This window comes from Molossus molossus, unplaced genomic scaffold, assembly GCF_014108415.1.
Source record: "Molossus molossus isolate mMolMol1 unplaced genomic scaffold, mMolMol1.p scaffold_m16_p_11, whole genome shotgun sequence".
Lineage (NCBI taxonomy): Eukaryota > Metazoa > Chordata > Mammalia > Chiroptera > Molossidae > Molossus > Molossus molossus.
Window position 1 is genome coordinate 101,454,649 of NW_023425346.1, and position 13,469 is coordinate 101,468,117.

The 13,469-nt window shown below is 40.2% G+C and overlaps 1 protein-coding gene across 14 annotated transcripts in view; it reads left to right on the forward strand.

Moving 5' to 3' along the window:
* Nucleotides 1-13,469, forward strand: part of DIS3L2 (DIS3 like 3'-5' exoribonuclease 2) — a 340,082-nt gene that overhangs the window by 51,251 nt on the left and 275,362 nt on the right. For all 14 annotated transcript variants that reach the window (XR_004958585.1, XR_004958587.1, XR_004958588.1 and 11 more), the window contains exons 3-4: nt 210-367; nt 10,728-10,781. Coding sequence is in view for 11 of the 14 variants with exons in the window: in XM_036253315.1 (XP_036109208.1) it covers nt 210-367; nt 10,728-10,781 (212 nt within the window). In the remaining 3 variants the exon portion in view is untranslated. The remainder of the gene's footprint in view (nt 1-209; nt 368-10,727; nt 10,782-13,469) is intronic.

The window sequence follows — 13,469 nt, forward strand, 5'->3', positions numbered from 1 at the left end:
TCTAAATTAAAAAGAGAAACGTTGTCCTGGCCAGTTTGGCTCAGCGGTTGAGCGTCGGCCTGCGGACCAGAGAGTCCCGGGTTTGGTTCCCGCTAGGGGCACGTACCATAAAAAAAAAAAAAGAAAAAAAAAGAGAAATGTTAAATGTCTTTAGTTTTAAAAATACAGATTGATTGAGGAAAGAATTGATTACTGCCTCATGTTTCTAGGTGTGTCCTCTGTGGTTGGCCCACGTGGTGTTGGTACTTCGCCAGGTGACAAAAAGTCAAAGAACAAGTCCATACGAGGGAAGAAAAAGAGCATATTTGAAAATTACATGTCCAAGGAAGATGTTTCAGAAGGCTTGAAGAGAGGAACACTTATCCAGGTTCTTAATTTATACTATAAGGCTATTCCTTGAATATGTGGAATCAGAAGTAATTTATTTACTCAGTAAAGTGTTTATTTTTTTGTGCTGTGTGTTTTGAAGAAATAATGACATAACAGGCACAGGGCTTCCCACTTCTTAGACCTACAGTCCAATTAGAGGTAATAGGTGCCCCAAGACAGAGACAGCATAATGCTCTGAGATTTGAGAGGTGGGAGCTGTTACTTCCAGTTAGGATTGTCCAGGAATGTTTTATTGGAAGGGATTTTTTTTTTTTTTTTTTTTTTAATCCTCACCCGAGGACATTTTCCCATTTTTTTGTTCAGGTACAGTGGGAGGGAGAGAGAGGAACAGAGAGAGAGAGAGAAACATCGATGTGAAAGGAACACATCGAGTGGCTGCCACCCGCACGACCGACCAGGCCGGAGACAAACTGCAACCGAGGTACATGCCCCTAGCGGGAACCGAACCCAGGTCTCTCAGGACCGCAGGTCGACACTCTAACCGCTGAGCCAAACCGGCCAGGGCTGGAAGGGATATTTTTGATCTAGGCAATGGATTGGTGCAATTTGACTAAGTAAAAATAAGAGAAAGAACTTTATCTCAATCCTTTTTTTTTTTTAATCTTCACCCGAGGACATTTTTCCACTTTTTGTTCGGATAGAGTGGGAGGGAGAGAGAGGGGGAGAGAGAGAGAGAGAGAGAGAGAGAGAAATATCGACGTGAAAGGGACACATCGAGTGGTTGCCACCCACATGACCCAACCAGGGCTGGGACAAACTGCAACTGAGGTATGTGCCCTTAGCGGGAACCGAACCTGCATCTCTCTGGACTGCAGGCTGATGCTCTAACCGCTGAGCCAAACCAGCCAGGGCAAGAGAAAGAACTTTATAAATGGAGGGACCAGTGTGAACTACTCAGACAAAAGTGGGAAATAGGGTTTGGCTGTAAGAAGCATTGATAGTTCAGTTTGCTTTGAGCACATGAAAGCTGAATGATGGAGAATAAGGCTGAAAAGGAAACAGCAGCAGACAATATTTGTTGAGTGCTTTATAGTTTACAAGGTACTTTTACAAACTTGTACAGCAGTCTGGCTCAGCAAACGTTTATTGAGAATCCACTGTTAGCCAGGCACAGTTTATAGTTAAGAGCATACACGTGATTGCTCTGGAGATGAAGGTGGCTGAGGCTGCCTTTGTGTACTTTGAGCTGGCAACCCAGTGAGGGGCAGGCAGTCATGTGAATAGATGATTTGGGGATAGATGTTAAGTGCTCAGATGAAAGTGTGACCAGGGAGTATGGGAGAATGGTTGAAGGAAACTGTGAAACTGTGGGAGCTGACATCTGCTGTGGATATTGAAAGATGACTAGTTTGGCTCTATTAAATGAGTGATATGTGTGTGGGAAGAAGCTGTGGAGAGTAGTGGCACTAATGAAAACATGAATTTGTGAAACAATGTGGAATTAGGTCTCCTTAGTGAGATGGAGAGGTGGGGAGAGCCACATATGCTTTGACTTAAGTTCATTTCATAATTCTTGGATTAGTAGAGAAATAATTGCCATGCATTACCTGGCTTTCTGGCAAATGTTGGCTGTGTTCCATTTTTTCTCATTCTGAGAACTCAACTTCTCTCTGTTTTTGGCTGAAGAGCTAGTCATTTAATAGATACTATATCTTCTTTTCCTCTTTCTCACCTTTTTGTATTTACCTGGGGTCAAGTGCACATGTGATTAATATAGACTCTTGAATGGAAAACTGTTTTTAACAAATGAGTTGTTCTTTCTGACTTTAGAACTCCTACAGGCTTTCTTTTTTTTAGCTTCCTTTGGATTTCTTTGACAAAGCCTCTCTTAGGAGAGTTAGACATTTGCTCATTCATTAATCCACTCATATGTTGTTTATCATTCTGCCCACACACTGAACTCCAGTTTATCTACAGTTTCTTGACCTTTATATTATTCCATGTAGAGGACCTGTTGTGCATTTCCCATTCTTATCTCCCACACTGCCCTCCAGGTACGGTCTGCTCCATTCACCCTGGTCTTCAAACTTTTCCTGTAAAGCTCCTACTCTTTGATTGCTCTGTGACTCTATACATGCTGTTCCTGGTGCTTAGAATGCCTTCTCCCATTATCTTGATGTCATTTTGCTTGACCTTTAAGTCCCTATCTAAATGTCACCCCTCTTTGAGAGGCCTCACTTTAATTCTCCACAGAATCTGTCATTACCATGTTCCTTAAGTTGACTTCTTAGTTTATCTTTATTTTAAACCTAATACCATTTCCTAACATTTATGTTTTGTTAAATAGACTGTTCCTTCCTTGTGGGCAGGGTCATGTCTTATTCCTGCATACCTGACATTTGACTGATGTGTAATGAGTTTATATTGAATAAATATTTATTTATTGACTGAATAAAGGATCAAGGTACTTACTGTCTTTAAGTGAGGGGAATCTCAGTTGTTATAACTTGAAAGAAAAGTTGCTTATAATTTTGGTTATAGAATTTACATATAACATGAGGGAAATATTCTGTGATTGTATTAGTTTTTGCTTCCTCTTATTAATTTTTGCTTTTGAAGCAACTCTTTGCTGATAGCAAAATAATACAACAAAAACCTCATCAATACAACAACTCTCATTTCCAGGAGTTTTTAAGTGATTACTCCTGGCCTGTGACATCATGAGACTCTAGCCAGAGCCTCCCCCCACAGATGTGAACAGTTGTTCTTTGCAGATGGGGAAAGGAATGGGTTCCAGATATGAGGTCACTGTGTGAAATATACAACACTGTAAATAAAATTTTCTTAGGCAAAGAAATAGAATCCATCTGCTTTCTGATATAAATTTTATGTGTGCAGGCCTTGATGGGTAAGGTAAAGAGCCAGACAATAAAAGATCTTTGAATGTTGTAGGAGAAAATTAAGCTTATTATATATACTTATAAGCATTTAACTTTTGTATTTAAACATAAGTATATTGTTACATCCCTTTTCTTTACCCCATCCAGAGGAGCAGCTTTTAATGAGAGATATTGAGATATTTTAAAATAGGAATAGAATAGTATTTTTGTTTCCTTTCAGTACTTCAACCGATGATAATTTGACATTTCATTGGTGTTTTGTCCTGTGTGGGGAAGAGGACCAAGAAGTCTCTTTCTTGTATTTGAACTGGGCAGCAGTAACCCATGATTATGTTCATGTAGTTTTGAAAAAATTTTTTTGTCAACAAGTCCTCACATCAAAGAATGTATGCCCTTTCTCTCTCTATAGGTATAGTGTTGGGAGGTTGTTATAGGCAATGTTGGGAGAAATTGAGAGTATGAGACAGTCTTGGAAGGGGCTCAGGTTTGGGGTGATGACCAAGGTGATATGGGTAGGAAGATGGTAGAATTAGCTGGTTTTATAATCCCAAGTGTTGCTTTGTCTAAAGGTGGTTCAGGCTGAGCCCCCAGAGCTGCCCAAGACATGATGTCAGAGTTCCCCCTAGGGAACTCTGTTGGTGTAAAACTATTCTATTGGTGTAAAACTTTTATTGGACCTCAAAAGAAATCCTAGTTCAGGAAGACAGAACAGGATGGCCTAGTTTGTAGGACCTTCGTCATTTGTTAAGAGTGAAATCCGCTGGAGAACATTTGGGTGTGAATTAAAGAGAAGAACAGAGGTGACATTACAGTGGACTACCCAGTCATTTAGAAGGAACAGATGACATTCATAACATTAATGCTAGGAGTGGTGGGAGAACTTAAACTCTGCAGACAATTAATTAGCTCAACGAATGTTTCTTGACTGCCTACTAAGTACCAAGCATATAACAGGCAATGTACTGGGGAGATAGGCAAAAACAACTAAAGAAATAAAGAGGAAATTACAGCCTGTAACAAGAGCTGTAATTACCTCTGAGAAGGTAATCTCTGAGTTGAGATCTGAAGGGTGAGAGTGAGTTGACCATTTGAAGAATTAGGAAAAGAACATTATAGGCAGAGAGATCAGCTAGTGGAAGAATAGCCAGCAGAAAAAGGCTTGGTATTTTTGAGGACTAAGGAGGAAGCCTATTGGACATGGTGAGCAAAGGGATTTACCATATGGGAATAAGTTAGAGAGTTAGGCAGCTCCCAAATTATGTAGGGTCTCTGGGTTGTGTTGGAGAGTTGGATTCTATTTAAAGACAAGTAGACTAGAGTGGAAGTGGAGAGACCATGTAGAAGGCCATCAGAGTACACCAGGCAAGAAAATATGGAGATGTGAATAAGCCAGTGAAGAGGAGAGAAGTGAAGGGATGTAGAGCTAGAACTGGCATGACATGATGATGGATTAAATGTGGAAGGTGAGGCAAAGGGAGGAATAAAGGATGGCTCTTAAGTGTTTGAATCGAGCAACTGGATGGATGATGTTGCCATTCACCAAGATCGGGAAGACAGGGTTAGAATTGGTGCAGGTTTTAGGGGGGAAGAGAGCAGATGGAATAAGTGAGTGAAGAGGCCCTGGGGGTGACCATGGCAAACAGAGAGGCAGTCTGCAGTAGTTAAGAGCAAGGTCTCTGGAACCAGACTGCTTACGCTTGAATGTGGTGTGAAAGTGGGCACCTCTCAGTGTCTCAGTTTCCTTATTTGTAAAAGAGGATAATAGTACCTACTGCATAGGGTTGCTTTGAAGGCTAAATTAGTTCAATAAATATAAAACTCCTACAACTATGTGTGACACCTAGTATATTGGTATAAGTGTTTTTTGCGATTGTTTTTATTGCTATAAGGGAAGCATTTGTTATTAAACTCAGGTGGTTGTTGCCATGTGGGGTTAGTTAATGTTTCAAGAAAATCTGGAAATACATATTTGTGTGTAAAATTCTTCAGTTTTGAGTATTTTCAAATATCCTCTAAGCCAGCGGTTCTCAACCTGTGGGTTGTGACCCCTTTGGGGGTCGAACGACCCTTTCACAGGGGTCACCTAAGACATAACAGTAGCAAAATTACAGTTATGAAGTAGCAACGAAAATAATTTTATGGTTGGGGGTCACCATAACATGAGGAACTGTATTAAAGGGTCATGGCATTAGGAAGGTTGAGAACCACTGCAAGTTAAGCCAAGTAAAAACATGTTTGTAATTGCCAAGTTAGGCTAATTAGCCCAGTTGTGTGGCATTTTTCTACAGTAACATTCAGCTCCACGGGTTTAGGAATGGAGAAGGCAGATAGTTGGGGTCAGCTGAGAGTGAGGTTTTGCTAGTTGCATATAAAAGGAAGAGTGGACCCAAGGCTCCAGGTTTGCAAAGGCAGGAGGTAATGACAGGCCATGGCAACTAGGTAGCCAAGGAAGGGAATAAACATAATAGGAGAAGGATGAATGGTCAGGTCCATGGGTTGGAGGTCCTAGTGAAGACAAAGAATTGTTGAATTAGTGTTTCTATCCTAATTGAGGTGGAAGGCCAGAAGATTTTAATTAGAAAGTGTGATACTTGATTTTTTTGTGTTTGGAGGTGGTATCATTAGCAATGATTACAAGACACAGGCTGTAAACATGGGAGAGAGTGAGTAGGGTTGGGTGGAGGAAAAGGTGACTAGAGTGATTGGTTGGAGTTGCCTGGTCCTTCATATGGATGTGAATGCCAGGCCCGTGTGGCTCAGTGGATTGAGCATTGTCCCATGGACTGAGAGATCCCAGTTCGATTTCCGGTAGGGGCACATGACCAGGTTGTGGGCTTGATTCCCACTAGGGGGTGTGCAGGAGGCAGCTGATCTATGTTTTTCGCTCACATCGATGTTTCTATCTCTCCCTTCCTCTCTCTTTAAAAAAGAAAATCAGTAAAAACATATGGATGTGAAGTCCCATTAGGTGTTAATAGGGTAGGGAGTGGAGAGGAAGACAGTGAGCTACAAATCAAAGCATTAGTGAATTAGGGATATGATCAGTTTTGAAGATGACAGCACTAGGAGATATGGCAGGAGCTAGTAACATGAACTTCAAAGGATCTGGGGGCTTTGAAAGAGAATGGAGGGGAAAAATGTTAAAGCCACAATGGGGAAGCAAGGGGGAAACATTTTTTCTCTGGGACCTGAGAGACATGGATTAGGAGAAAAAAAAAAAGGTTTCCTTTGAGAGCCCCCATTCAAGGAAAGTAATTGTATCAGAGGATGGCCAGGTTTCAGTTAAGTCAAGGAGGCTCAGGAGCATTCAGAGAAGAGATGGACATGTTTTACTGACAGCTTCTTCCATCAGGCTGTGAAGGTGACTCTGGTCTGCTCAGGACCCTTGTTAGAGTGTCGTTCGTCCTCCTTAGTGTGCTCTCAAAGTGGTCCTGAGGGCCAGTCCTTAAGAGTATACTCCAGTGCAATTGCAAATGTTTCCCTAGTACAAGGCTTCTATACTTCCCTGGATGCTTTTATACATTAGGAAGTTTGGAATAGACAATCAAGAGGAGAATCTTTAAGTTCCTTTTGATATCTATTCTTTTAAGTAGAGCCTAGTTATAGCCCTGAGCAACCTGTCTCTCCCCTGAACCTAGCCTTGACCTCTCTAAGTGCTCTGTAATTAAAGGCACATTCAAAGCAGAGAGCATTGTCATCTCTATCTTCATGTACTAACCATTCACTGAGCTAGAAGGGATGAAAGAAGAATAACAACTGGAAAAAATAAAAACTTAGGTCAGAAAAAAAAATGACTGGAATCAGAAAATAAAATTTAAAAATTAACTTCAATTAATTTACTTTTTAAAAATTGATACATTATTATTAACTAAAGTCCATACTTTACATTAGGATTCACTCTTAGTGTTGTACATCATATGGGTTGACAAATGCATAATGTCATGCATCCACCCATCACAGTGGCATACAGAATAGTTTCACTGCCCTGTGTTCCCCCTATTCATTCCTCCCCTCTTCCTCTGGACCTTGGGCAACCACTGATGATTTTTATTGTTCGAAGTATTACAGATGTCCCCCCTTTTCCCTCCATTGACCCCCTCCTCCATGCTCCCATCCCCCTTCTGCTTTCCCCAAACTATTGTCTGTGTCCATTGGTTATGCATATATGCATATAAGTTCTTTGGTTTATCTCTTTCCAACCTCCCCACCCCCCTTTCCTCTGAGGTTTGTCAGTCTGGTCTCTACTTCCATGTCTCTGGATCTAGTTTGTTTATGATATTCCATAATAGATTAGGTGGTACTTGACTTTCTCTGACTGACTTATTTCACTCAGCATAATACTCTCCAGGTCCCTCTATGTTGTCTCCAAGGTTAAGAGATCTTCCTTTCTTACAGCTGCATAGTATTCCATTGTGTATATGTACCACAGCTTTTTAATCCACTCATATACTGATAGACACTTGGGCTTTTTCCAGATCTTAACAATTGTAAATAGTGCTGCTATGAACATAGGGGTACATATATTCTTTCTGATCAGTGTCTCAAGCTTCTTAGGATATAGTTCTAGAAGTGGGATCACTGGGTCAAATGGCAGTTCAATGTTTAATTTTTTGAGGTAACACCATATTGTTTTCCATAGTGGCTGCACCAGTCTGCATTCCCACCAGCAGTGTATAGGGTCCTCTTTTCTCCACACCCTTGCCATTACTTGTTTGATGATTTGTTGATGGCGGCCATTTTGGCAGGTGTGAAGTGATATCTCATAGTCATTTTAATTTGCATCTCTCTGATGCTTAGAGATGTTGAGTGTTTTTTCATGTCTCCTGGCCACTTGTATGTCCTGTTTGAACAAGTGTCTATTTAGGTCCTCTGCTCATTCTTTAATTGGATTGTTTGTCTTCCTTTTTGTTGAGTTGTATGACTACTCTATATATTTTGGATATTAACTCCTTATCCAATATATCATTGGCAAATATGCCATTTAACCTAGAGAGTGGGTTCTCTTTTATTGTGATGCTGGTTTCTTTTGTCATGCAGAAGCTTTTATCATTACTCTGAACTTTACATCTGATAACTTGCTTATTTCCATTTCATTTAGCCCTTCTTCTGTAGAATTCTCTTGTTCTTTCATTTGGGATTTGTTTCTTTGTTTCACCATTTTGGCTGTCTTTGCAGGATTTGGAGCCTGCCAAAATCTCCCTGTGGGTATTGATGTTCTACAGATTGTGGCTCCCTCTGCTGCATTTGGATGAATATGGAAGGGCCAAGCCGAACACCAATGTCTGGTATTACTTTCCTGGGTAGAGTCACAGGCCAGGCAAAGATTCAAGTTCTGACAGTTAATGAGTCTCAAGTTGTAGTAGTTCTGTGCTAGATGCTGGGTGAGGTTAAATTCAAAGGGTGGGTCAGTTGCTTCTCCTGCCCCCTGGCTATAGCTGCTTTGATGGACTCTGCTTGAGAAGAATGTTCCTGTAGCCTGGGTTAATGGCTCAGCACAGGGGACCCAGAGCTCATTTGAAAGCTCAGTCCCCAGAGCCATGAAACCCAATAACTGAGAGCCAGGTCCAAGACTCAAAGCCTTCAGAGACTCCTCTCTGCCTATGGGCTGGTTGGTAGTCTCTGGCAGTTAGTGAGCCTCAGGTTCAATGAATTTCCTTTTTTTTATTTGGAGTGTCTTCCACTCATTAGACTGTAGGTTCTATGAGGGTAGAGACTATTATTACTCTCCATTGTGTCCTTATGACATAGTGTAGTGCCTGTCATGCTGGTCATAAGGAGTATTTTTTGAGTGAGTAGATGAATGTTTAGGACAAGGTTTTCCCCTCCTTTATCCCAGCAGGAAACAACTGTCCTAGAAGTGAAATTGCTTTGACAATCATGAAAAGGGTCTGGCCTCAGCAAGCTTTGCCAGCCTTTTCTTCCAGCCCCTCTGTCTCTTATCCTAAGCAGAGTTACAGCATGAGGAGAAGAGCATTTGCCCTCTTTTTAAAATTTTTCTTAAGTTCCATCCAAAGATATGTTTTTATTTATTTTTTATTGGTTTTTAGAGAGAAACTTTGATGTGAGAGAGAAACATCAATCAGTTGCCTCCTATACATGCCTTGACCAGGGATTGATCCTGCAACCTAGATATGTGCTCTAACCAGGAATCGAACTTGCAACCCTTCGGTGTACTAAGGATGCTCCAACCAACTGAACTACCCAGCCAGGGCAGCTTTTGCCCCCTTAATCACTTTTGCTTACAGTGTCCTCTGCCTGTATTTCTTTCTGATTTACTGGCAAAATTTTTTTCTCTATCAAGGACCAGTTCAGACACTGTTTCTGGAGCCTTTCCTAGTGCCTCCAGCTGAAAGGAAGCTGCACCCTGACAGCATTTATGTTTTGCTTTAAACAAGGACTGAGCTTGGTTATCATTCTCTCTCCCACATCTCAGGATCTTGAACATAGTCAGAATTCAAGAAATAATTATTGAATTAAGGACTGAATGAGCATTTGTAGTAGTCTTATTGGGATGTTAACTGTATTAGAAACTGTTGCATGGAAATTTAAACATGGTGTGTCAATGAAAGAAAGAATTATTTTCTGCTTTATTTTCTGCCCTCACCTATTTTGTTAATTATGTATCTTTGAGTCTTTCAACCTTTTAGGGGGAAATGTTATTTAAAATCTTTTCTCAAGACACTCTTTGAGTCTGGCTCTTAAGAAAATAACTGCCTCCATCCATGTGTTCCAGTGGCCTTCAGATGCAGCTGGGACGTGGAGAGGGTTACAGCTTCCTGCAAGAGCCTAAAATACTAAACTGTTATTGAAGACAGCCCCCACCTGCACCCCTGTGCATAAATAGAAGCAGACCCTGATTTGGTGCTGGAATAACATGAAGTTGAAGGCAGACTGGGTGGCCTGGCTGTTGGAGCCAGGATTCCCATTTATATTAAGAACTGGTTCTGGACCATTCTAAATCATTGACTCATTCAGCTCTGCAGAGGGGCCAGAGCAGAAAATATGCATCTGATCCCTCTAGGCTAAGTATCCAGGTTGGAAATCAACCTGCGTCACTTTGAAAATTGCCCCAGAAACAAGCAATTGTGGAAAGGTCTTAGAGAATTAAAAATGTCATTATTTAGTGAGGCATAATTTCCTGATCACCTTGTTCTTAAAGTAAAAGTTTAAATTTGAATTCTAGCATATAGGGGCATATAAAATCCCAATAGCTGCCACTTTTCCACTCCACTCCAGGCTCTGTTGCTTCTCACATCTGCCTGTTCACAGCAAGGCGCTGGTGAGAGCTTTCCGATTTTGATGGAACCCTGTGTTACAGGTACCAATATAAATCATGTTTCATGCTCTTAATGAATAGTTCTCAGAATCTAACTTGTTTTCTAGAGTGTACTGTTTAATTAATTTAAAAACTGTTTATTGGAGAATAACATAAGTATGGAAAAATCATGTGTGTATAACTAGTTAACTTTTCTTATATTTTTAAATTTTATTTTAAAGGGTGTATTGAGAATTAATCCAAAGAAGTTTCATGAAGCCTTCATTCCTTCCCCGGTAAGTTCAATAATTTTATAATAAACTTAATGTCACATTCAATTTTTTAGATGTGCTCTGAAACTGAAATAATATGTTCTAACTAAAAAGTGGAGTAGTAAAACGAAATTGAGAATGGGCAAGGATTTGTTTCAAACTTAAATAAGGAAAATTTGCCTTTGGTTAACAACCCTTTCTGCCAGTCTTAAAATTACACTTCAAATGAAAAGCGTGGCATTTGTTACTAGGCTGCAGAGCAACTGAACCCACGCAGACACCCACCAGTTTGTGTAATTGGATGCCCTTGGTTTATAGTTTAAAAGGATTTATGGGTTTTCCACTGATTTACATTAATCTTTCCTAAACAAATATACTATCTACTTTCGATCTACTGCATGAGCTAATCTGCAAATTTGTCCAAAAATATGTGTAATGCTTTTTTTTTTTTTATAGTCAGAGTTTCTCACATCACTTTTATGCAGGTGATAGGACTTGGTACAAGGCTCTTTACCATTGGGTTTTTAATACTCTTTCTTATGTTCATGACCTCATTTTAGCAGGCTCTCTCCTGTTAAGGGAAGTTCACCCTGACATATAGTTAGCAGCAGACCTCTGAATAAGGCTTGATTGTACAAAGCTGGGAGAGCAGTGTTCTTAAATTCCTGACCTAACTTTTCCAGGACACCATAAATAGGATAGCAGTAGAATTACAGAATTTTCAAGGCGGAAGAGACCATAGGAATAAACTTGCTTATAGATGAGAAAATGGAATATATATATTTCAGTTAACATATTTCATTATGTTACATGACAGGTTTAGTAAGAATACAAGTTTAGTCATGTACTTCATATTTATTGTTATTGTTATTAAACAAACCTTAAGACCTATTCTTAAGCTCAGTTTAGTTCTGATTTTTCCTTCTCCAGAAGCCAAGGATTCATTTGTATCTTAGGTTCAGGTCTTACCCTTTGGATTAGATAAAAAGCATTACTGACACAAACAACAAGTGTAGGTGAGAATGGGGAGTAAAGGGAACCCTTGTGCACTCTTGGGAGATGGTGCAGCAACTATAGAAAACAGTGTGGAGGTTCCTTGGAAGGGAGGCACATGGAGTGGTGAGGGGCTGCACATGAGCGATGAGGGAGGAAGGGGATGCCTGCCTAGCCAGCCAGATCATCTGAATCATCCCTGGTGATCAGTGTGGTGACAGATATCACAGCCAGATTGCCCTCACATCCAGGGCTGTATCTTTTGGCCTTAAAAAGTAGTTAAGGTGGATGACTTAAACTTTTAACATTGAGTTGTTTTCATGTTTTGTATCTTTAAAATAAGAGATTCTGCAATAGATATAGGCTTCTGAATGAATGAAGTAAGAGCTGAGTAGTGATGCAATATTTATAGATTTGTGTGTTGTCTGAGGTTCAACTCAGCTCTGCTTCTCTTGGTTTCCTGGGATAGAAACATGACAATACCAGCGTCTTGTTATCTTAAATCTCTGAGCTGTCTAAGGGTGATGTAACTGCTTTTGAAAGAGGCATATCATTGCATATGTTTTGACACATGATAATGGGTTGGATGACCTACATGCAGACAGCTCTTTTTTCATTCTTAGGAAGTCAGAGACATCCTGTTGCTTTATAAATTGCAGAAGGCAGGGATTGATGATGTTGTGCCACACTTCAGTCGTTCACTGTCTGTGTACTGGTTGCCTCTTTCTTATTTCTCAGAGAAGCTTATCTTGAGGTCAACTGCAGCAGTTCTGTCTTTGTGGCTAACATAGTAGCTGTTCCACAGGGACGAGGGTGGGTCAGGTTTGGCAGAGTATGCAGGCCACAGCTGCCAGCCATGGCTAGATTGGAAGTTGAACAGAAAGATTGTTCTAAAAGATTTCTAATGGTTTGTAACCAGAACCTATAAAAACTGCTGAGTGTCTAAAATCCCACGAGGGTGGTGAATTTGGAATGCTAATTTTAACTTTGACTAAAATGTCATAGTAATCACCTGTAGTCATCTGTTGAGTGTTAAATCTATTCTGTATCAAGTGTCTATTAGAAAATTTTGAGTTTCCAAGCCTGCTTGCTATTTAAGAAAAATGGACAGTTTATTTTTCTCTTATCCTCTGAAAATAAGTATATAGTATAAACTTTTGGAGGGATAAAAGGATAAGAGCACATTTTGAAAATACTTAATTTTGCCACTTACTCTTGAAGGCATGCTTTTCCTTAGCTGTGCTTTCCATTTAAGTGTTTTGGTAAAATTTAAGTGTTTTGGTAAAATTTAGCTTATTTTTGTAAAGTAATCTGGCACTAATTTAAGTTTAGCAATCGACACCTGGGAGTTTTTTGGGGGCTTAAAGTGGGTTGTTTATAAACATGTGATTGAGGGTAAAGGTGTCTGTGCCTTGTATTCAGTTTGGAGTTTTACCCTGCTCCTAATCAGTGAGAGGAATGTGAGAATGCTCTATGAATGCCATTGTATGTCCCTTTCCTTTTCTTCTTCGCTGTCTCCTTAGGTCTCCACAAAAACAACCCCAGTTTTCTCTCTGCCACTTTCTTGGGGTGTGTCTTGGGAGAGTATGATTTTCCTGGTTTCTTAGAGAACCCAGAGCTGGTTGCTGCCTCCTGTTCTCGGTGTTCTTGAGGGATTATATGTTGTTCTTCTGTTTTCTTGTAAACCTTGTGTTTTATTTTACTCTTACCATTGTTTAA